The 23,235-nt window shown below is 42.5% G+C and overlaps 1 protein-coding gene across 1 annotated transcript; it reads left to right on the top strand.

The window, feature by feature from the left end:
- Positions 1-4,750: 4,750 nt before the first annotated feature.
- Positions 4,751-22,843, top strand: LOC127529684 (transcription factor SOX-30-like). Its single transcript, XM_051934217.1, has 5 exons — positions 4,751-5,553; positions 8,754-8,993; positions 11,505-11,651; positions 21,961-22,375; positions 22,504-22,843. Exons 1-5 carry the CDS (start codon positions 5,037-5,039, stop codon positions 22,841-22,843), a joined length of 1,659 nt encoding a protein of 552 aa, XP_051790177.1. The 5' UTR covers positions 4,751-5,036.
- Positions 22,844-23,235: the final 392 nt, after the last annotated feature.

Below are 23,235 nucleotides of genomic sequence, written 5' to 3'. Positions count from 1 at the left end.
CCCAAAGCCTTAACCACTATGCCACACTACCCGTGTAAGGTGACTGGCATTTCAGCTGGCAGTGACAAAAGGGTCCATATTAAAAAAAAAAAAAAAACAAACAAAATATTTGTTTTCTTAATGCAATATTTACCTGAGGGTCTTGGCTAGTGTACTGCATGTAGTCATGTGAAAAAGTAAGTACACCCCATTAAATGGTATTGCTTTTCTAATATATGTGGGCATCTCTCTTGTGTTTCAGCCAAATTCCCCAGTCTGGGGTTCAAATGCTGTGTTTACATTTTATTTTTCACAATTTAGGTTAACAGCGTTGATCATTTAGTTTATTTGTGTCAACGTGCAATTTGGCGGGTTCCTTGTGCTTTGTGGGTGGTACCCCCCCCCCCCCCAAGGAGCTGGGCCACCTGCCTGTCACCACAGGACACGACCCACAGCCCTGAAAAGGCAGGGGAAAGCCCACAGTCCCTTGTGGTTCATTGTAAATAGATAGATAGATAGATAGATAGATAGATAGATAGATAGATAGATAGATAGATAGATAGATAGATAGATAGATAGACGAAAGGTACTATATAATAGATAGATAGATAGATAGATAGATAGATAGATAGATAGATAGATAGATAGATAGATAGATAGATAGATAGATGAAAGGCACTATATAATAGATAGATAGATAGATAGATAGATAGATAGATAGATAGATAGATAGATAGATAGATAGATAGATAGATAGATGTGAAAGGCACTATATAATAGATAGATAGATAGATAGATAGATAGATAGATAGATAGATAGACGAAAGTTACTATATAATAGATAGATAGATAGATAGATAGATAGATAGATAGATAGATAGATAGATAGATGAAAGGCACTATATAATAGATAGAATTTAATTTCTCCATAAGGTATAATTAATATTTTTAGCAAAGCTCTTTAAATAAATAAATAAATAAATAAATGTATAACAAAAAAGGAACAACAGTAAGAAATCTGTGAATCAGGTGAATGCTGTGATTGACGGGTTCACGACCTCCGAAGACACGCCCCCCTACTGGGCATGACGCCATGACGCCGTCAGAAGAAACAAAATAGTGGCAGAAAAATCACCCAAACTGAAAATAAAAAACTCTTCAAAGTGTTATGGAGCAGTATTAGTGATTCCATTAAATTCTTCAAAGTTATCAACCAAAAATAAATAAATAAGAAACCAGAAGTGCATAAAGCTTGAGACTGGAGCCGGCAAAAGGCCATCAGACATTTCTAAGATTTCTGAGCCCCTGGCGGTTGTTGCTGTTTGGAGTTTCACTTGTTAACAGAGCTTTTGTTAAAACAAATATTTGTATTTATAAAAATTCTTCATCGCCTTTCTGTAACTGCCCAAATTTGATAGCTTTGCCCCCTCTACTGGGCATTGTGAGTCATTGCGCAGGACTTTCATAATTTAGAACTCAAAGTCATCACAATTTCAAGAGTTGATCTTCATTTAAGCAGCATCTACGGGTAAAGCTGAAGAAGTTGGAAAAACAAAATATGAAAATTCAACTGTAATAACTGACTCCATGAAAATTTACCAGATTTCCGTTTGAGGAAAAAGTAAGGGCACCCACAGCTCTATTGGTTGGCATTGCCCGTTCAACTTGCCATTTTCTAGAACTGTCTGGCTGTCTCTGACATCAACTGATGAACCACTAAAAACAGACATAATAATGATAATAAAAAATAGCAAGGCGCCTTTACTCTTTCCCAGCCTCCCTTTAAGACTGGAGGCTGTACCTTAATGTGGAAGATTGTGGGTTCGCTTCCCGGTTCCTCCCTGTGTGGATAGCGCTTTGAGTACTGAGAAAAGCGCTATATAAATGTAATGAATTATTATTATTATTAATGGTGAGATGAGGCCTGACCAGCCTCTTGGGATCTGCCCACAGAACACAAGGAGCATAGCAGACCAGTTTAAATGTGTGAAATTAAATAAATAAATAAATAAATGGAGTAAAATGAATAGAAAAGTAGAAGAATAATAAACAGACAGGACAATATTAACAGAAATGATTGAAACCAAAGAACAACATTAAAAAATCAACAGAAAAAAACAAATATATGTAATCCTGAGATGTTTGAAAGATGGAGAACAAGCAGATTACACACCCACTATGACTTGAACCCACGGCCTTCGGCTTTTCAGGTAGCCACACCATCCAGCCCTTCCAACTGAGCCATTAGTCCGATGTCGCCCCCCCCAGCCAAGGGAGCTGCAAGATCCCCCTCATGTGACAGGAGAATTCAGAGAAACTGAGCCCCCGTGACACTGAGTCGCCTACAGCCAGTTCCGCTAACAGCTGTGTGCGCTTACAAAACAGGAAGCAGCGAGCCGACTGGACGGTGTGTCGTCACACTCATGTAGGAGCCACACAGCGGTGCCCATCACAGCACCTTTGGGACCAGGGGTCTGAAGTGTCAACCCTGGAAATGTCCACGTCGTCTTCTGGAATTTAGAAGGACAGACACGTTATGTGTGCCTGCTGCATGAACACCACATTTGACCACCAAGTGATGTCCTCTCTGGGTGGGACAGTAGATGGCACTTCTAGCCTATGTATCCAGTGTCCTGGGTTCAAATCACAGGTTTAGATGTTGTCGGTATGCGCTTGACGTGTCCTCCTGGGTTTGTTTGTTGGTGTTTTCCCTATGCGTACTCCAGTCTGAAGGTGAGCAGGTGACACTGACGGTCATTTCCAAACGGCTACGTGTGAGTGTGTGCGCTTGGGCGCTGTGATGGACTGGCACCCTGTTGATGGCGGCTTGACAATATTAGGATGTGATGTTCTTGTAGCAGCCGCCGTGTCATCACAGCTACAGAAAATGGTCACCTGTGTGTCCTGCCAGTAAAAAACACATCAGAGCTCTGCGGCACTATGACAGAGGTGACGTTTATTTAATCAAAAACGTAAATCTGCTCACCTAATGTGACGTATTACATTATATCACCATCCTAACAAATGGATAGATAGATGTGAAAGGCACTATATAATAGATAGATAGATAGATAGATAGATAGATAGATAGATAGATAGATAGATAGATAGATAGATAGATGTGAAAGGCACTATACAGTATTAAATAGATAGATAGATAGATAGATGTGAAAGGCACTATATAATAGATAGATAGATAGATAGATAGATAGATAGATAGATAGATAGATAGATAGATAGATAGATGTGAAAGGCACTATATATTAAATAGATAGATAGATAGATGTGAAAGGCACTATATAATAGATAGATAGATAGATAGATAGATAGATAGATAGATAGATAGATAGATAGATGTGAAAGGCACTATATATTAAATAGATAGATAGATAGATGTGAAAGGCACTATATAATAGATAGATAGATAGATAGATAGATAGATAGATAGATAGATAGATAGATAGATAGATAGATAGATAGATGTGAAAGGCACTATATAATAGATAGATAGATGTGAAAGGCACTATATAATAGATAGATAGATAGATAGATAGATAGATAGATAGATAGATAGTTGTGAAAGGCACTATATATTAAATAGATAGATAGATAGATGTGAAAGGCACTATATAATAGATAGATAGATAGATAGATAGATAGATAGATAGATGTGAAAGGCACTATATATTAAATAGATAGATAGATAGATATGAAAGGCACTATATAATAGATAGATAGATAGATAGATAGATAGATAGATAGATAGATAGATAGATAGATAGATAGATGTGAAAGGCACTATATAATAGATAGATAGATAAATAGATAGTTGTGAAAGGCACTATATATTAAATAGATAGATAGATAGATGTGAAAGGCACTATATAATAGATAGATACATAGATAGATAGATAGATAGATAGATAGATAGATAGATAGATAGATAGATAGTTATGAAAGGCACTATATATTAAATAGATAGATAGATAGATGTGAAAGGCACTATATAATAGATAGATAGATAGATAGATAGATAGATAGATAGATAGATGTGAAAGGCACTATATAATAGATAGATAGATAGATAGATAGATAGATAGATAGATGTGAAAGGCACTATATAATAGATAGATAGATAGATAGATAGATAGATAGTTGTGAAAGGCACTATATATTAAATAGATAGATAGATAGATGTGAAAGGCACTATATAATAGATAGATAGATAGATAGATAGATAGATGTGAAAGGCACTATATATTAAGTAGATAGATAGATAGATAGATGTGAAAGGCACTATATAATAGATAGATAGATAGATAGATAGATAGATAGATAGATAGATAGATAGATAGATAGATAGATAGATAGATAGATGTGAAAGGCACTACATAATAGATAGATAGATAGATAGATAGATAGATAGATAGATAGATAGATAGATAGATAGATGTGAAAGGCACTATATATTAAATAGATAGATAGATAGATAGATAGATAGATAGATAGATAGATAGATAGATAGATAGATAGATAGATAGATAGATAGATAGTGAAAGGCACTACATATACATATTGTCCATGTCATGTCCTGAAGGTTACCTGGAGTCTGTCACTTGATGTCACAGTGATGTGACTTCCCTCCATGCCTATCTGAGCCGCTCTGACTTCTTTGTAGTAGACCTCACGTGACTGCGTCGTCTCATTAAAATGCCTTCTTGACTTTTTTTTAAATGTTGTAGATCTTGACCTTTTAAAATGTGTCCCGGGACACTCGGAGGACCAACCCACGTTACAAGCTGTAGTCCCGGGGACGGCTGTGCTCTGGTCTCTCCCCGGTGGCTCGCCCGACTTCCTGTCCCGTTCTCGCGGCTGGCAGCACATGTCGCAGCCTCGCGCGCTCCGTGGCATCAGGTTGCCATGGTTTCTTGCGCAGATCTGGGTAACTACAGCGTGAATTTATAGGTTACTCGTGCTCAAGTTGGCACCCATTAAGAGCAGCCCCCCGAACAGTGCAGTGAGCTCGCAGACACCAGAGGCCCACTCGGGAGCGGAGCATGAAGTCGCTCCCACAGCCGAACTCCTGGACGGACACTTCGGCCCGCGTCCTCTGGGCGGACAGTCAAGCTCATCCCGTCTTCGAAGCGGCCCAGTCCGGACGGCTGCCTGACACCACGGACTGTCCGTTGCCCAGTGGCACCTGCCTGTCGCCGTGCGCTCCGCTTGGGGACGGGCGGCTGATGACTTTGAACGGCCAGGACGGGCCGAAGAAGGAGGTGGCTACGCTGGACTTGGACTCAATGGGCAAGTCGTCCATGAAGCAGACCAGTCTCCAGGGAGGCGATGCCACCTTCAGCTATCACGGAAAAACTCTGTACCTGAGAGAGCCGGGGCAGAGCGCCCCGACCCCGCTATACCCGGTGCCATCGGAGACGCAGGCCTGGGTTCAGTTCTCCACATCCCGCCCGGACGAGCCGACTGCGCAGACGGCGAGCAGAACGAAAGCCTGCGTGCAGCGGTCTGCCAAGGTGGACACACAGGGCGTGTCGTTCACCCTCCCACCTTCGCAAGCAGGTAATGGTCACCAAGACGCCCCATTGTACAGCCGATTCAGGCGACGTTCCCTTTTTATGAATGACTGACGACCTGTTCGTGTTGTGTCGCTAATTCCGTCAAATGGCGGAGTTTATGCAGATATCTGGTGGCATCTTCACTGAAAGATTTGTGGACCCGAAAAAGAAAATGAGGGATTAGGAATTGCGTGAGGAATATCCACTTGGTGGCGCCTTATAGCTAATCTTAATAGAAATCAGGATTTCTTACATCATGGTGTATGGAAACTTGTGGGAGCCATGAGGGATAGGGGGTCCCAAAATAAGGTATAGGTCCACAAACAGTATGGATAGAAGTCAGGATTACTCAATCTAGGAATCTTGGAAAAAATAATAAAACCAGAAGTGTTAAGGGACCTGGATATGTCAAGTAGAGTTCAAGTTCAAGTTCTGGTTTGTTGTCAGATAGTCAGGACACTGCGAACAGTGATGGTGACATTAATAGTATGAAGTCGGCAAGTTAATGAATGTCGTGTCTTCATGTGACACCTTATACTTGTACTTTTCCAGTTCCTTCATTTTAGGTTAAGATGAGAGAGATAAGCAAGGCCACCATGAGGTTTTTACTCCTATCTGATGAGATCAATAAAATGCTAACATGTCATCAAACTGAGGTCACCGGCAAAAACCAAACAGACTGCTGAAATGTCAGGTAGCCGTTGAGTATGGGGGACACCAGCTCATCACAGGACCCACTCATAGAATTGTCAGGGATTAACTGGGGCTCTGGGAAAACAAAATGGGGGTCTCAGACACAAAGGTAACGGGGACATTTGTGACTACTCATGTGGCTGAGGAGCACATGGAGGTTTTATTTGTAGGTGCCCATTAAGTCAAATGTCATGAAACTGACATTAATACAGCGATAAAGTTATAAATAAATACATTTATTAGGTTAATTAGAATAAAACAAGCCCACTTAAACAGACATCTTCATCTGCAAAAAGTCAAACCGTCGTATTGTAACAAGAGCTGATCAAAGAATCTTAAACTTAAAATAAATAAATGTCAAAAGTAAAGAGTGGCCTTCATATTCATTATATAGTGCCTTTTATATCTTCACTTCATATATAGTGCCTTTGCTATCTATCTGTGTATTATACCCTTCATATTAAATGGGGGAGGAACTGCATAAGATAAACAAACACCTAGGAAAGACCCTAAAATGATGATGATGATGATGATGATGATGATGATGATGATGATGATATAAATATCATAATACGTTACATCAAGTGAGCTGATTTATGTTTCCAATTAAATGAAGTCCACACTTCTGGTGGCATCAGAACATCAAGTGACAGACTCCAGGTAACCTTCAGCACATGACATGGACAATATCTATTTATTATATAGTGCCTTACATCTATCTATCTATCTATCTATCTATCTATCTATCTATCTATCTATCTATCTATCTATCTATCTATCTATCTATCTATCTATCTATTATATACTACCTTTCGTCTATCTATCTATCTATCTATCTATCTATCTATCTATCTATCTATCTATCTATCTATCTATCTATCTATCTATCTATCTATCTATCATATAGTGTCTTTTATCTATCTATCTATCTATCTATCTATCTATCTATCTATCTATCTATCTATCTATCTATCATATAGTGCCTTTCATATCTATCTATCTATCTATCTATCTATCTATCTATCTATCTATCTATCTATCTATCTATCTATCTATCTATCTATCTATCTATCTATCTATCTATCATATAGTGTCTTTTATCTATCTATCTATCTATCTATCTATCTATCTATCTATCTATCTATCTATCTATCTATCTATCATATAGTGCCTTTCATATCTATCTATCTATCTATCTATCTATCTATCTATCTATCTATCTATCTATCTATCTATCTATCTATCTATCTATCTATCTATCATATAGTGTCTTTTATCTATCTATCTATCTATCTATCTATCTATCTATCTATCTATCTATCTATCTATCTATCTATCTATCTATCTATCTATCTATCATATAGTGTCTTTTATCTATCTATCTATCTATCTATCTATCTATCTATCTATCTATCTATCTATCTATCTATCTATCTATCATATAGTGTCTTTTATCTATCTATCTATCTATCATATAGTGCCTTTCATATCTATCTATCTATCTATCTATCTATCTATCTATCTATCTATCTATCTATCTATCTATCTATCTATCTATCTATCTATCTATCTATCTATCTATTATATAGTGCCTTTCACATCTATCTATCTATCTATCTATCTATCTATCTATCTATCTATCTATCTATCTATCTATCTATCTATCTATCTATCAATTATATAGTGCCTCTCACATCTATCTATCTATCTATCTATCTATCTATCTATCTATCTATCTATCTATCTATCTATCTATCTATCTATCTATCTATCATATAGTGTCTTTTATCTATCTATCTATCTATCTATCTATCTATCTATCTATCTATCTATCTATCTATCTATCTATCTATCTATCTATCATATAGTGCCTTTCATATCTATCTATCTATCTATCTATCTATCTATCTATCTATCTATCTATCTATCTATCTATCTATCTATCTATCTATCTATCTATCTATCTATTATACAGTACTTTTCACACCTCTCTTTCATATAGCGCCTTTCTTCTCTCTCTGGGGGTGTGGTGCTCATACCAGTCCTGTTTTTTCCTGTCCTCGCACTCACAAACGAGTATTTCATGCGGACCCCTTGCCCCACAGTCCCCGCTCTCCTGCCCGATGTTTTTGCCCCCTCGGCCTCATGTGATGCGCTTCGCTCCCATGGCCTCTTTTTCGTAACCAGGGCAGGTCGCCTCTCCCTGTAGTTTCCTCCACGTCTGCCCCCTAGACCCCCTGCGTCAGAAGCAGAGTTCCGCAGAGCTGATGTTTTTTTGTTTTTTCTGGTGTTTCTGGCACACATTTTTTTTTTTTGTCATTTTCACATCGCCAGTCAATAAACCCCTACTGTAGGTGTGATGCTATGAGCTGCTTTTGTAAAGTTTAAGTAAGTAAAGTGTAGTCCTGATAAGAAATGAACAACAAATATCTGACGGGCCCCACTCAGCCGAGTGTTTGGAGGCACAAATGACGCGCCACTCGTGTGTCACTGTCACCCTTGTCTTTGCAGTGCAGTACGACACCCCAAAGTGCCGAGACAAGCACGGACACATCAAGCGGCCCATGAACGCCTTCATGGTGTGGTCCAGGATCCACCGGCCGGTGCTGGCCAAGGCTAACCCCACGGCGACCATCACGGACCTAAGCGTGCAGCTGGGAATCGAATGGAAGAAACTGTCGGAGGAGCAGAAGAAGCCGTACTTTGACGAGGCCAAGAAGATCGAGAAGATGCACAGAGAGAACTTCCCCGGTAAGGAGGCAGAGCTTTTTATTTTTACACTGTGTGGCGCTCCCTGCGTGGAGTTTACATGTTGTCCCCGTGTCGACGTGATGTTCTATTGTCCAGGGTGATCCTGTCCTCCTCCCCACTAGGGGGCCTTAACAGGAAGCCTCAACTCATAGACTCTCGGCGCACTGTCAGGTCGTGAAGTTCAGCACATCCTCCATCTTCCCCTTTAGTGTCTCTGACACCAGGAGATGAGACAGTAGAAGGACAGGCAGGAGTTAATTACACGTTTATATTTATGTATTAATTGCCTTACCTGTCAGACAGGTGTGACGGCTAGGGGGCGCCACAGAGCCCCAAACCCCAAACAGGTTCAAATAGAGGGAGGTTATGATAATGACCTTGTATAGACAAGCACAAGAACAAGTTTGTCTTTTCTCTTCCGGTCGAGTGTCGCATTCCTGCCTCCCAACTCTGACTCACCTGGACCAGGCAGTGCAGTCCCATTTATTATTAAGGACCCAGGAGTACCCCCGGTGCTGGGGCTCTTGCCCATTGGAAGCACTTCGGGGGTCATACAGAGTAAAAGGGAGTGTCGTCCCCTGCATATCCTCTTGTGGCAGCAACCAGACTACAATTCCCAGCATCCCCTGCTAGTTTCTGACCAAGCACCAATATCCAGGTCTGCTGCCATCTAGCGTCCAGAGAGGAAATTAACATTCCCCAGAGACAGTCCTGCCCTGTCTGGTCAGGGAGGGTACTACAAATATATCTCTTCAGGATGCCTGGGGCTTCCCGTCCAGGTAAGGAATCTTATTTCCTGGTCGGGGTGTCCATCCATCCTGCCGAGAAGTCTCTTTCAGGTCTTGCACCTTTCTCTCCCTTGGCCATGATGTCTGTCTGTCTACTTGGAACCTCCCATCCAGGTGTGGAACCATGCCCTCTCCTGGTGGGGAATGCCCATCCAATCCCGTGTGGCACTTACTTACACAGGTAAGGGAATCATGTAAAAATATCTGATCTCTCTTACCTCCAGCGCCTTTCCTCTGTGTTCTCGTGCGTCTGAACGTCTGTTCCTTGTGGCGCTCAAGAGTTGCTCACACAGTCCTTGAGTCTCACAGATGGTCCATCGTCATCCAGGACACCACCGGCTCGTCCACCTGCAGATCTCTGAGCTGAGATGGTTGGCTGGTATTGAATGGCGTTGGAGAAACGAAAACAGCAGAGTCCTCCCAGTGCGGCCAACTTTGTTCAGCCATGATACTGTAGATCGCTGTACCCTCCAGTCCAGTCTTTGTCCAATAGGCACAGAGCAGTGGGTCCAGGTGGTCTACTAAAGCAGAACTCATACAGTCCAGGACCAGCCACTCAGAGGTCTTCATAAAGTCAGAGCCACTGGTCCATGGTTGGTCATTAGGTGACGAGATGCCTGCCTTGTTTAGTAGAACTTTCTGGAGCCTTAGAGACAAACAGAATGGATTGTACTTTCATCTCAGACTAGCTGGCCAGATTATGGCCTACCTGGGGGAAAATGTCATGTACAAAGTTTTATAAATATAAATCTACAGTCTCTGGCCACATTATTAGGTACACCTTCCTAGGACCCCCTTTTGGCCTTCAGAACTGCCCTAATTCTCCATGGCGCAGATTCAACATGGTGCTGGAACCATTCCTCAGGGATTTTGCTCCACATTGACATGACAGCATCATGCAGTCGCTGCACATTTGTCACCAGCATATCTATGACGCGAATCTCCCGCTCCACCACATCCTAAAGGTGCTCTACTGGACGGAGATCTGCTGACTGTGGGGGCCAGTGGAGTCCAGTGAGCTCATTGATCACCAGTCTGAGGTGATGTGACCTTTGTGACATGACGTGTTATCAGGCTGGAAGAAGCCATCAGAAGATGGGGACACTGTGGTCATAAAGGGATGGACATGGTCAGCAAGAAGACTCAGGTAGGCTGTGGCATTTAAATGATGCTCACTAAGGGGCCCAAAGTGTGCCAGGTTAATACCTTCCACACCATTACACCACCAGCACCAGCCTGGACCGCTGATCCAAGGCAGGATGGACCCCTGCTTACATGTTGTTGACCCAACCATCTGAATGTCGCAGCAGACCAGGCCCCGTTTTTTCAAACTTCCAGCACTCTTCATATCTGGGGTTCACTATGGCCATGCTAGAGTTGGCATATGCCAGCCAGATAGACAGAGCCAGGCACAGGTGACACAAATGACCTCACTATTCAGAAATCTTGACTTGTTCACTTATTTGTAGGCCTGGGATGTTTTTCCCATTTCAGAATTTAGGAAACCCCATGTGACCCTGTGAGAGACTCCTCTTGATCTGGTGATAATTGTTTTAGGGTCACCAGCTCCCAAGACCCCCGTCAGCTCCACAAAGGTGTCACTGTAGTCAATGTCAGCCTTGCATGGCGGCAGCACTCAATGATGAGACGTTGTTGGTGTGGGCCTCTCTGGGAATGTCGGATATGAAAAGTGCAGCTCTGACCTCAGAATCCTCTTAAACAGATTGGGTTTACCAGCCGAAGGAGAAAAGGAGATGTGACAAGATGGTCCACCCGCCACTGCCGCCGCCTCCTCATCCGGGCCCCCCTCAGAGCCCCTCGCCGATGACATTGGCCAAGGTTGTCCAGTACCCCAGCAATCATCCTGTCGGTGAGTGTACCCTAATGGGCATCCACTTACGAGGGGGCTTCATTACTGAGTTGGGGGGTAGGGGATGTAGGTCAGTGTCTGTGCTGGAGTCTGTGGCCGGGACATCTGTGCCCCTGAGGGCTCATGAAACGGGTTCTCAGCAGCCATCTTCATTCAATGACAGGACCGGGCCGGTCAAGAGTCATCATTAGCCTGAGCACTGGCAGCATCCTCGGCTGACTTGATAACTACCAGTCTGGAGATCATATGGCACCTTTAACAGGGGGGCAATTCATGTTGAAGAGCCAAGAGCAAAGCCACCCAAGAACAGACGGTCATTGAAGGGACTTCATGGTCTTATTCAAGTAATGCAAGGCTTTGTCACATCTCGGGTGACACCCACTGGTGTCCCAGCTTAACACGGCACGGCTGTTTGACTTCAGGGCATTCATTCAGTCGCTCATCTTAATATTTATAAGGTCAGGGATGACGAAGCTGGGGGTCTGCCTGTGTGATACTGGGCACAAAGTGGGAACCCATCAGTCCATCACAGGGCACACTTGGATCAGGCCGGACCAGAACAAGCAGCAGGTAGACAGACACTGTGGACATGAAAGGTGCTCTGTTATTATTATTATTATTATTATTATTATGTTGATGATTATTATTATTATTATTATAAATTAAGGAAGATACATAGACAAGAAAGGCACTATATAATGGACAGATGAATGTGAAAGGTGATTCATGAAGATAGATTTGAAAGCGTTATTAGATAGATAGATAGATAGATAGATAGATAGATAGATAGATAGATAGATAGATAGATAGATAGATGCGAAAGGCACTATATAATAGATAGATAGATAGATAGATAGATAGATAGATAGATAGATAGATAGATTTGGAAAGCACTATATGATAGACATGGAAGGTACAATAGATAGATAGATAGATAGATAGATAGATAGATAGATAGATAGATAGATAGATAGATAGATAGATAGATAGATAGATGCGAAAGGCACTATATAATAGATAGATAGATAGATAGATAGATAGATAGATAGATAGATAGATAGATAGATAGATAGATTTGGAAAGCACTATATGATAGACATGGAAGGTACAATAGATAGATAGATAGATAGATAGATAGATAGATAGATAGATAGATAGATAGATAGATAGATAGATAGATAGATGCAAAAGTCACTATATAATAGATAGATAGATAGATAGATAGATAGATAGATAGATAGATAGATAGATAGATAGATAGATAGATAGATGCAAAAGTCACTATATAATAGATAGATAGATAGATAGATAGATAGATAGATAGATAGATAGATAGATAGATAGATAGATAGATAGATAGATGCAAAAGTCACTATATAATAGATAGATAGATAGATAGATAAATAGATAGATAGATAGATAGATGTGAGAGGCACTATATAATTGATAGATAGATAGATAGATAGATAGATAGATAGATAGATAGATAGATAGATAGATAGATAGATGTGAAAGGCACTATATAATAGATAGATAGATAGATAGATAGATAGATAGATAGATAGATAGATAGATAGATGTGAAAGGCACTATATAATAGATAGATAGACAGATAGATAGATAGATGTGAAAGGCACTATATAATAGATAGATAGATAGATAGATAGATAGATAGATAGATAGATAGATGTGAAAGGCACTATATAATAGATAGATAGATAGATAGATAGATAGATAGATAGATAGATAGATAGATAGATAGATAGATAGATGTGAGAGGCACTATATAATTGATAGATAGATAGATAGATAGATAGATAGATAGATAGATGCAAAAGTCACTATATAATAGATAGATAGATAGATAGATAGATAGATAGATAGATAGATAGATAGATAGATAGATAGATGTGAGAGGCACTATATAATTGATAGATAGATAGATAGATAGATAGATAGATAGATAGATAGATAGATAGATAGATAGATAGATAGATAGATGCAAAAGTCACTATATAATAGATAGATAGATAGATAGATAGATAGATAGATAGATGTGAGAGGCACTATATAATTGATAGATAGATAGATAGATAGATAGATAGATGTGAAAGGCACTATATAATAGATAGATAGATAGATAGATAGACAGATAGATAGATAGATGTGAAAGGCACTATATAATAGATAGATAGATAGATAGATAGATAGATAGATAGATAGATAGATAGATGTGAGAGGCACTATATAATAGATAGATAGATAGATAGATAGATAGATAGATAGATAGATAGATGTGAGAGGCACTATATAATAGATAGATAGATAGATAGATAGATAGATAGATAGATAGATAGATAGATAGATAGATAGATAGATAGATAGATAGATAGATAGATAGATAGTTTGTAGGCGGGAGGGCAGCTACAGCACTCTATAACTGAGAGACAGAAAGTGTTAAAGCTCCACCATATCATAGATTGATTTATAGATGTGAAAGGCACTATATAATAGATAGATGTGAATAATATTACTAAGAAAATGAACCAATCAGCCTCATGTCTTCCAAGTACCCAGTCTGCCCAAATGTCCTCGTGTTATGAGGTGGCGTTTGCTCAAAAGTCTTCTCTGAGATGACGGCAGAGGTGGGCTGAGGGTCACTCATTCTGATGGTTTAGGGGAGGAAGTTAATGTAGAAATTTCAAAAAGGAGAGGTGAGTGGGCGATGTGAGTGACGATGACTAGTCAGGCCAGTGCGACAGTGCAGCTTGGACCTCTGGGCGCAGTGCCAAGTGGGCACTCACTGATGGCTTCACTGTCTGGTGTCCCAAACACATTTTGTGAGGTGTGCTAAGACGGGTCACTGACATGGACTCCTGCAGTCTTACTTACCTGACTAAATGAATGTCAGCCTCCCTCCTCAATGTTGCTGCTTCGCTAGACCACAGAGTGAGAATTTCAAAAGCCAAAAGACTTGTTTAGCTGACCACCTATCATGGGACACATGGTGGCCTAGTGAGTGAGGCCCTGAGCTTTACCCCATTTGTCATCTTGGCTCCCTGTCTGACCTGATTGTGTAAGTGAGGAGATGGGGGCCTTGATGGGTGGTCTGTGAGTGACTTTCATTTCAAAGCAACAAACTGAAAAGAAACTGAAATGTGAACATCGAGAAGATTTAACACGGAGAGAGAGAGAGTGTAGGGGGACTGGCACAGCGGGTAGGTGCACTCGACCAGAAACCACAGTGCCTCCAGTTCAGTTCCCAAATCTGCCTTGCTCTGCGACCCTGATGCTCCAATTAAATGAACAACAAAAGCATATTCTGATCATGAGAGTCATCCTCAGATACAGTAAACGTCAGTCGATTCACCAAATCGGTTTATGATTTTAAAGTGAGTATAAATGAGCTCAGTGGAGGGCGCTATATAGGATTGTGTTCAGTTGAGTGTGATGTTAATAATCAGTTGAGTTCACTCAGGGTCCAAGTGTGAGGGCCGTCTCTACTGTACTGGTGAACTAGGTGGTCATCTATGGCAGGCAAACTTTTTTTAGGATGGGGGGGGGGGGTGCCATTTTATCAAATATATGTTGCAATGTGTCATCAGGAGTGGGTGGCTTTGGATGATCCTTAGTGCCCATGCCCTGATTTTGCCAGTCACCCAGCCTTGATTCTGACTCGCATAAAACTTCAAGGGGACCCTCACACGGGGCAATCCAAGGGTCTCCCCCACTGACTGATGACATCTGTACAAACATCAAGGGGGACCACCCCCCCCCCTCCCCATTTGATCTGCAGTACTAAGTATAGTCATAGCAAATAAGGGCAGAGCTGGCATTGGAGGCAGCGGTGGGATCTGAATGTTAGGACTTCCAATCCAAGTCCTTCGTGGTCAGATTGTAGTGGGCTCTCATAGATTGTGTGCCCAGGGTTCAAATCCCCTGCCCAGTTGTTGTCTCTGTGGAATCTGTTTTCCTGTTTTCATGTTTTCCCCTCTGTCTGGGGTTCAAATCTTTGTTTAATGGCCTTTTTGTTCATTTTGATTATTGCTTGTGCATTGTTTGTTTTTTTTTATTTTTGGTCTTGTGTTATCAATGCCTTGTTTATGTTCCATGTGTTTTGTGGGTGGTCCACCAAGAGGCAGGGCCACCTGCCGATGACCACCTGAAATTCCCCTCCGTCTTCAACAGTATATGAAGTCCCTGGTGGTTCATTCTCAATGCTCTGGGGAGTTAGTAAGTTTATTTGTGTTTTGCGGTGCTTACTTCTTATTTGGTTTACATTTTTTGACCCCTCTTTTTGGATTCTGTAGCAGGAATTTTTGCTTTTAACAGGCGTTTTATGCCTTTTGTGCTCTTTGGAGTGACACACTTTTACTTACTTACTTATGCCCTCCACCCTTCTGAGGTATGGGCCGCCAAAGGTAGATCTCCAGAGGTTTCTGTCCTGAGCCATTCTTTCCAGTTGACTCCAGGTGTAGCCCATCCTTGTGATGTCTGCCTCTTAGGTGTTTCTTGGACGGCCTCTCTTCCGCTTTCCTTGGGGGTTCCATCTGAGAGCCTGTCTGGTATTGCTGGTTTGCGGTTTGCGTAGGGTGTGCCCTATCCATCCCCATCTTCTCTTCCAGATTTCTGCTTCTACTGAATGTTGGCAGGTCCTTTCCCATAGATTAGTGTTACTGATGGTGTCTGGCCAGCGAATGTGGAGGATCTTTCTGAGACAGGTGTTGATGAAAGTCTGGATTCTTCGGGTGGCGTTTTTGGTTGTCCTCCAGGTTTCGGCCCCGTACAACGGTACTGACTTCACATTTGTGTTGAACACACGGATCTTGGTGGTCAAGGTCAGTTCACTGGAAGCCCAGATGTTCTTGAGCTGGATAAAGGCGGCTCTTGCTTTGCCGATCCTTGCCTTGACGTCTGTATCTGTTCCACCCTGCTGGTCGATGATGCTGCCCAGGTAGGTGAAGGACTGTATCTCCTCCAGGGAACTTCCATTTAAGGTGACTGGGTTGTTGCTGCTGGAGTTGATCTTAATAATCTTTGTCTTCTCCTTGTGTATGTTGAGTCCAACCTGTGATGATGTGGCTGCCAACACATTTGTCTTTTCTTGTATCTGCTGCTGACTGTGGGAAAGAAGTGCAAGATTGTCGGCAAACTCTAAGTCTTCCAATTGGCTCCACTGGATTCCATTCCTGCGTTCACTAGTGGATGTCTTCATGATCCAGTCAATAGCAATGAGGAAGAGGAACGGGGATAACAAGCATCCCTGTCGGACTTCACTTGGAAGCTGTTGGTGAGCTGCCCTCCATGGATCACTCTGCAGGTTATTCCCTCGTATGAGCTGTTGATCAGATTGACCACCTTGGCTGGGATGCCATAGTGCCGGAGGAGCTTCCACAGGGTCCCTCGATCCACACTGTCAAACGCCTTCTCATAGTCGACAAAGTTGATGTACAATGGTGTATTCCACTCCAAGGACTGCTCGACTATGATACGAAGCGTTGCAATCTGGTCTGTACATGATCGATTCTGCCTGAAACCTGCTTGCTCATCTCGTAATTGGGACACACTTTTACAGATCCAATTTTTTTGTGAAGAATAAATCTTTAGAAAGATTCCAGGAGGCTCTTTTGGTGTCTAGCCGGGGTTTTTGACAGGATTTCCCCCTCTAGTGCACTTTTTTGGAAGTGCTTTTGGGACTTGCATGCTTTGAGACTCGTAGTCACGACATGGCGGTCTTCGCTCTCTTAAGCCTCCTTGGGACAGCTGATGTCAGCAAACTTAGGGCAGCGATCCTGTCCAGAAAACAAATGACTGTTGTATTTCATCTGGGGGCTCCTCCCCTGGTTGGGACTCATGTTCTTGTCCTATGTACGGATATTTTTTATTTTTTATTTTTAGGTCATTGTTCACTTTAATGCTACTTTCATGTGTTGTGTGCTTTGTGTATTATGCCTTGGTTACGTCCCATGTGTTTTGTGGGCGGTTCCCCCAAGAGGCGTGGTCACCTGTCAATCACTGCCAGCAGCTCCTCCCCGCCCTTTAAACCCGGAGGGTCTCCACAGTTCCTGGTGGTTCATTCTACATTGTTGACTGAGTGAGTTTCTCTGATTTTGCTACGTGTCGCACTTTTTATGAATTACTGGATTTCCTTTGACGTTTTGTTCTCTTTGATTTGCTCTTTCAGGACTTGCTTTGTGTCTCGAGCAAATCCATTTTCAGCCTTTGTGATCCACTTTATTTGGAATTCTGCTCTGAGAAGTGCAAAGTCTTGGATTTTATGACGATCCTGTATGTGCCACGGTGGCACAGTGGGTAGCTCTGCTGCCTCGCAGTAAGGAGACTTGGGTTCGCTTCCCATGTGTGGAGTTTGCATGTTCTCCCTGTGTCTGTGTGGGTTTCCCCCCACAGTCCAAAGACATGCAGGTTAGGTGCATTGGAGGTCCTAAATTGTCCCGTGTGTGCCCTGCGGTGGGTTGGTGCCCTGCCTGGGGTTTGTTCCTACCTTGCACCCTTTGCTGGCTGGGATTGGCTCCAGCAGACCCCCATGACCCTGTGTTAGGATATAGCAGGTTGGACAATGACTGACTGACTGTATGCCCCCCTAGTGGCCATTATTGGAAGTGCTTTTTGGAACCTGTGGACGCTGCAACTCCCACGTTCAGAACACCTGCCCGTTTTTCATTGAAGTCATCTGACTTTCTCCTATGCGGGGAAGTTGGCCGACAATCCTAAATTGGCTTTGTGTGCGTATCCATTGGCATCGTGTCCAGGTTTGGTTCCTGCCATGCCCATAATGCTGCCCGGGTGTCACTGAAACTGATTAAGTGGGTTTAAAATGTTGTGTGTGAGCGTCGATGAGTGGACTCTGTAATCAACTGGTAGCCTGCCCAGAGCTACTCGAGGCCTCAAGCTGATACGACGTGTGAGCCTCTGATGGGCAGGCTGGCTCCATTCTCGCATCTGATGCTGCCAGCACAGTCTGAACTGGGTTATCAGGATTGACAATCCTGTGTCAGGATACAGATGTGTGTGTGTGTGTGTGGAACTAATAATGTGTTGGTATCTTGTCTAGCATTTGGTGCCCACCTTGTACCCAGTGCTGCTGGATGCACACATGAGTGGGCATTGTAACTGGCATAATGCTGCCTGGAATGGCTGAATTGAGAATGTGTGTGTGTGTGTTGTGTGTGTGTGTGTGTGTGTGTGTGTGTGCAGACCTTGTCTTTGACATCAGCTGTATCCAAGAGCCCACTGCTGTCAAGGTGGGCAACATTTATGCACACTCCATACACCAAGAAGCGCACAGTATACACCCAAAGGGGCACCATTTGTGCCACTGAAGGGGCATGCACTCTACCCACTAAGGGAAAATTGTAATCAGTGTTTAATAATGCCAACAACCTGCTCTGGACTATGAAAGGTGATGTCCGTCCACCCCACCTAGGGCTCCAAATGGGCTTTGGCTGGCACTGGTTGAGTGGACTGGCATCATTTCTGGAAGTGAGTTGCCAACTTTCACCGAATGCCCCCACAGTAGGCTGAATTGGATTGAGCCCAGAGCCACCATTCACCACTGGGTGTCAATGCCACACGCTTCAACGGTGTGCCAACCCTTCACAGTCTTCATTTACTAATCTGGGAATACTCAAGACTTATACTGGTTACCACTGGCAAGAGTCATTATGAATATAGATTTTGAATTTAAAATGGTATGATGTGGTGGCACAGTGATTAGTGCTGCTGCTTCACCACTCATCTGGACTCAGCTTCAGTTCCTGACCTGGTCACAATCAGTGCCAGTGCCTACATGGCTTTTCTTTAAGGCCAATTGTTATGTAGGTTGACATCAGCTCAGACTTAGGTTAGGAATGATTGAGTGTGTGTGTGTGTGCCCTGTGAAGGACTCAAAGAACTCCAAGGACTCCAGGAGCTCCTGGATCACGGCGACCCTGTGGTGTACCACTAGAACGATCTTTAAGGACTGGCAGAATGTCCAAAGCTTGCTTCTGCCCTCTGCCCAGCATAGGCTGCCAGTTACAAGGGTGGCTTAACCATTCAGCCCATCCTAGCAGCATGGGATGCAAAACAGGAACCAACCCTGGACAAGGATGCCAGTCCGTTCACCCCCACAGCTATAAACACCTATAGGCTGTACCCTCCAAGGCACCTTTTCATCTCAAACAGCAGTTCCTTGGACCTCCTGGCTCAGGTTTCATCCAAATTTGCAGTGTGAATTGTGGGACCTCCTATTCCCAGGTACACGTGTGCCGTCTTGAACGACATCCAATCAATTCAGTTGGCCGCAGGTGGACTCCACTCAAGTTCTGGACACATCTGAAGGAGAATTAAAGCAAACACAATGCAGGCTGAGCACCCAAGCCAAGGGTCTGAACACCTCAAGGAATGAGAGATGCAGAAGTGGGCGTGGCTGTGTGATCACTTCAAGGGGCGTGGCCTTCAACCCTGTTTTCAATGAGTGGCTGAACCTTCTTTGAAGTTTAAATATTCATTTATTGTCTCTCTTTGCATTGTCTGGCTAGAGAGTAGTAATGGACTGAGAGAGAGGAGTCTTAGTGGTCATCATTATGAATCAAGAAGCTGGTTCAGGAAATGGAGGGATGGATCAGGGATGGGCCTGGCGTTAAACTGCTAACAAGCAGATGGCATTTTAGTGCAATGGCTGTCCCCTTGTCCCCTGTCCTGCTTAGAGAATTGTACATACAGAATTAGAGTCCATGCTGACTCCATGATGTGACTTACCCTCAAGCTTCTCCAACCATCTGCTCCTTTCCATTATATGATGCATTATATATTATAATATATTTTCTTTCATATTTACAATATAGTGCCTTTCATATTTATAATATTTTGCCTATCAAATTTATAATATAGTGCCTTTCATAGATATAATATACTGCCTTTGAGATTTATACTATAGTGCCTTTCATATAATATGCTGCCTTTCATATTTACAATATACTGTGTTTTAGATTTATAATATAGTGCCTTTCATATTTATAATATAGTGCCTTTCATATTTATAATATACTGCCTTTTATATTTATAATATTGTGCCTCTCATATTTATAATATAGTGCCTTTGAGATTTATACTATAGTACCTTTCATATAATATGCTGCCTTTCATATTTATAATATAATGCCTTTCATATTTATAATATAGTGCCTTTAAGATTTACAATATGCTGCGTTTTAGATTTATAATATAACACTTTTCATATAATAATGTGCCTTTCATATTTATAATATAGTGCCTTTCAGATTTATAATATACTGTGTTTTAGATTTTTAATATAGTGCATGGGCAGCACGGTGGCGCAGTGGGTAGCGCTGCTGCCTCGCAGTTGGGAGACCTGGGGACCCGGGTTCGCTTCCCGGGTCCTCCCTGCGTGGAGTTTGCATGTTCTCCCCGTGTCTGTGTGGGTTTCCTCCGGGCGCTCCGGTTTCCTCCCACAGTCCAAAGACATGCAGGTTAGGTGGACTGGCGATTCTAAATTGGCCCTAGTGTGTGATTGGTGTGTGGATGTGTTTGTGTGTGTCCTGCGGTGGGTTGGCACCCTGCCCAGGATTGGTTCCCTGCCTTGTGCCCTGTGTTGGCTGGGATTGGCTCCAGCAGACCCCCGTGACCCTGTGTTCGGATTCAGCGGGTTGGAAAATGGATGGATGGAATATAGTGCATTTCATATAATATGCTGCCTTTCATATTTACAATATAATAACTTTCATATTTGTAATATAGTGCCTTTAAGATTTATAATATAGTGCTTTTTTATAATATAGTGCCTTTCATATTTATAATATAATGTCTTTCATATTTATAATATAATAACTTTCATATTTGTAATATAGTGCCTTTCATATTTATAATATAATGTCTTTCATATTTATAATATAATAACTTTCATATTTGTAATATAGTGCCTTTCATATTTATAATATAATTCCTTTCATATTAAAGGCATTATAACTTTTAGATTTATAAAATAATGCCTTTCATATTTACAATATAATAACTTTCAGATTTGTAATATAGTGCCTTTCATATTTATAATATAATAACTTTCAGATTTATAATATAGTGCCTTTCATATTTATAATATAGTGCCTTTCATCTCTATGATTGTTCTTGTCCTCAGGGGCACTTTTGTCTGGAGGGCTACTTCTCTCCTGAGCCCAGACCCCCCAGACCCCCCTTTCCCTCCCCAATGACCGGTGCTCCCACTGAGTTCCACTGCCCATTAGAGGCTCTTCATCTTCTGCCCATTTCTCTTTTGTGTTTTCCTTTAAAGGTTTCAGCCCGTCGTCCCTCCAGACAGGAAGTGGCACAGGGCAGAGGATGCCCGTTTATTTCAGCAGCACCCAAATGGCCAGCTCCCAGCCTGAAGCCAGCACATCTTCAAGCCTGCCCATGATGATGGACTGGGGCTGGGGTGGTCCCAGTCATCCTGACATTGTTGGCCCTGCTGCTGCCGAGCCCATGTTCCGGGACCCCCAGGGAAATGTGTGGAATCAGGACAGGCCAGCTCTTTCAGAGGGACACGACTACAGCCAGGGTGCCCACCACTTTCAGCAGGACCCTCACATGTGCTCCCATATGAACCTGCCGCCTCACATGGTTGACCTTTCCAGAATGTGCCCACCTGTCCCCTGTCACCTCCTGTCCTGCCCATTTTACCCTCCAAGGTTTTCCTGCCTGCACTCCGGGTAAGTGCGCGTTGCTTGCCGCTCCGTCCATTTCTGTGGACTCTGAATGTTTTTGTCATTTTTGCCACTGCAATGCCACTGATGACTTCGCCTTTTATATTTTTTTTCTCTCTTTACTTTTCCTTCAGGAAGCCCCCCTTGACCCCTCTGGCAGGTAACGGCCTTGACTTCCCCAATCCCATGTCTGATTTTTCAAGTTGCTGTGATGAGGTCTACCAGAAGTACGAAGCGGTCCTGTCAGCACTGGATGAGCAGCAGACGTTCAGAGGGAGCCAAGCCCACCGTGAGGGTCCACAGGCCCCCAGCTCCAAGGAGGGGCGCTCCGAGGGTCCTTTTCTCAGCAGCTTACTGAGTTCGGGAACTGGAAACCTCGAAGACATCTTCACCTTCCCTCTGGTACCCCCACTGAATGAAGTGATTGTCAATGAGGGAGACTCTGGAGAAGAAGAGGACATCAAAAGCAAGTAGCCCCTCGTCTGCTAGAGGAGTGAGTGTCGTCTCTCGGCCCACCGACGCCTGTCCTGGTCTTTGGAGAGTTCCAACGACAAAGAGAGTGAAAAAAAAACATAAAAAGTCAAATGACTCAGGTGTTGACAAATCCTTTATGACGCTGGTCACAAGTGGAAGAGCCGTCCTGTCATTGTCACCTCATTACAGGTGTGCTGTCCCATCACATGTCACCTGACCTGATAATAAGTGTGCTATCACATCAATGTCACCTAATAATAGGTGTGCTGTCTCGTCATATGTCACATGGTAACAGGTGTGTGGTCTCATCACTGTCACCTGAAAACAGATGTGCTGTCCCATCATTGTCAAATAACCTGATAATAAGTGTGTTATCATATCAATGTCACCTA

The sequence above is a fragment of the Erpetoichthys calabaricus genome, chromosome 11 (assembly GCF_900747795.2).
Source record: "Erpetoichthys calabaricus chromosome 11, fErpCal1.3, whole genome shotgun sequence".
NCBI lineage: Eukaryota > Metazoa > Chordata > Cladistia > Polypteriformes > Polypteridae > Erpetoichthys > Erpetoichthys calabaricus.
The sequence above is the reverse complement of the archived record's forward strand: the minus strand, read 5'-3'. Positions and strand labels throughout refer to the sequence as shown.

Bases quoted from the DNA above. Each gene is read 5' to 3' on its own strand.
- LOC127529684 (XM_051934217.1), top strand. From the start codon at position 5,037: ATGAAGTCGCTCCCACAGCCGAACTCCTGGACGGACACTTCGGCCCGC. The intron at 8,994-11,504 runs GTAAGGAGGCAG...CCTCTTAAACAG, and splicing joins GCACAGAGAGAACTTCCCCG to ATTGGGTTTACCAGCCGAAG. The intron at 11,652-21,960 runs GTGAGTGTACCC...TTTCCTTTAAAG, and splicing joins CCCCAGCAATCATCCTGTCG to GTTTCAGCCCGTCGTCCCTC.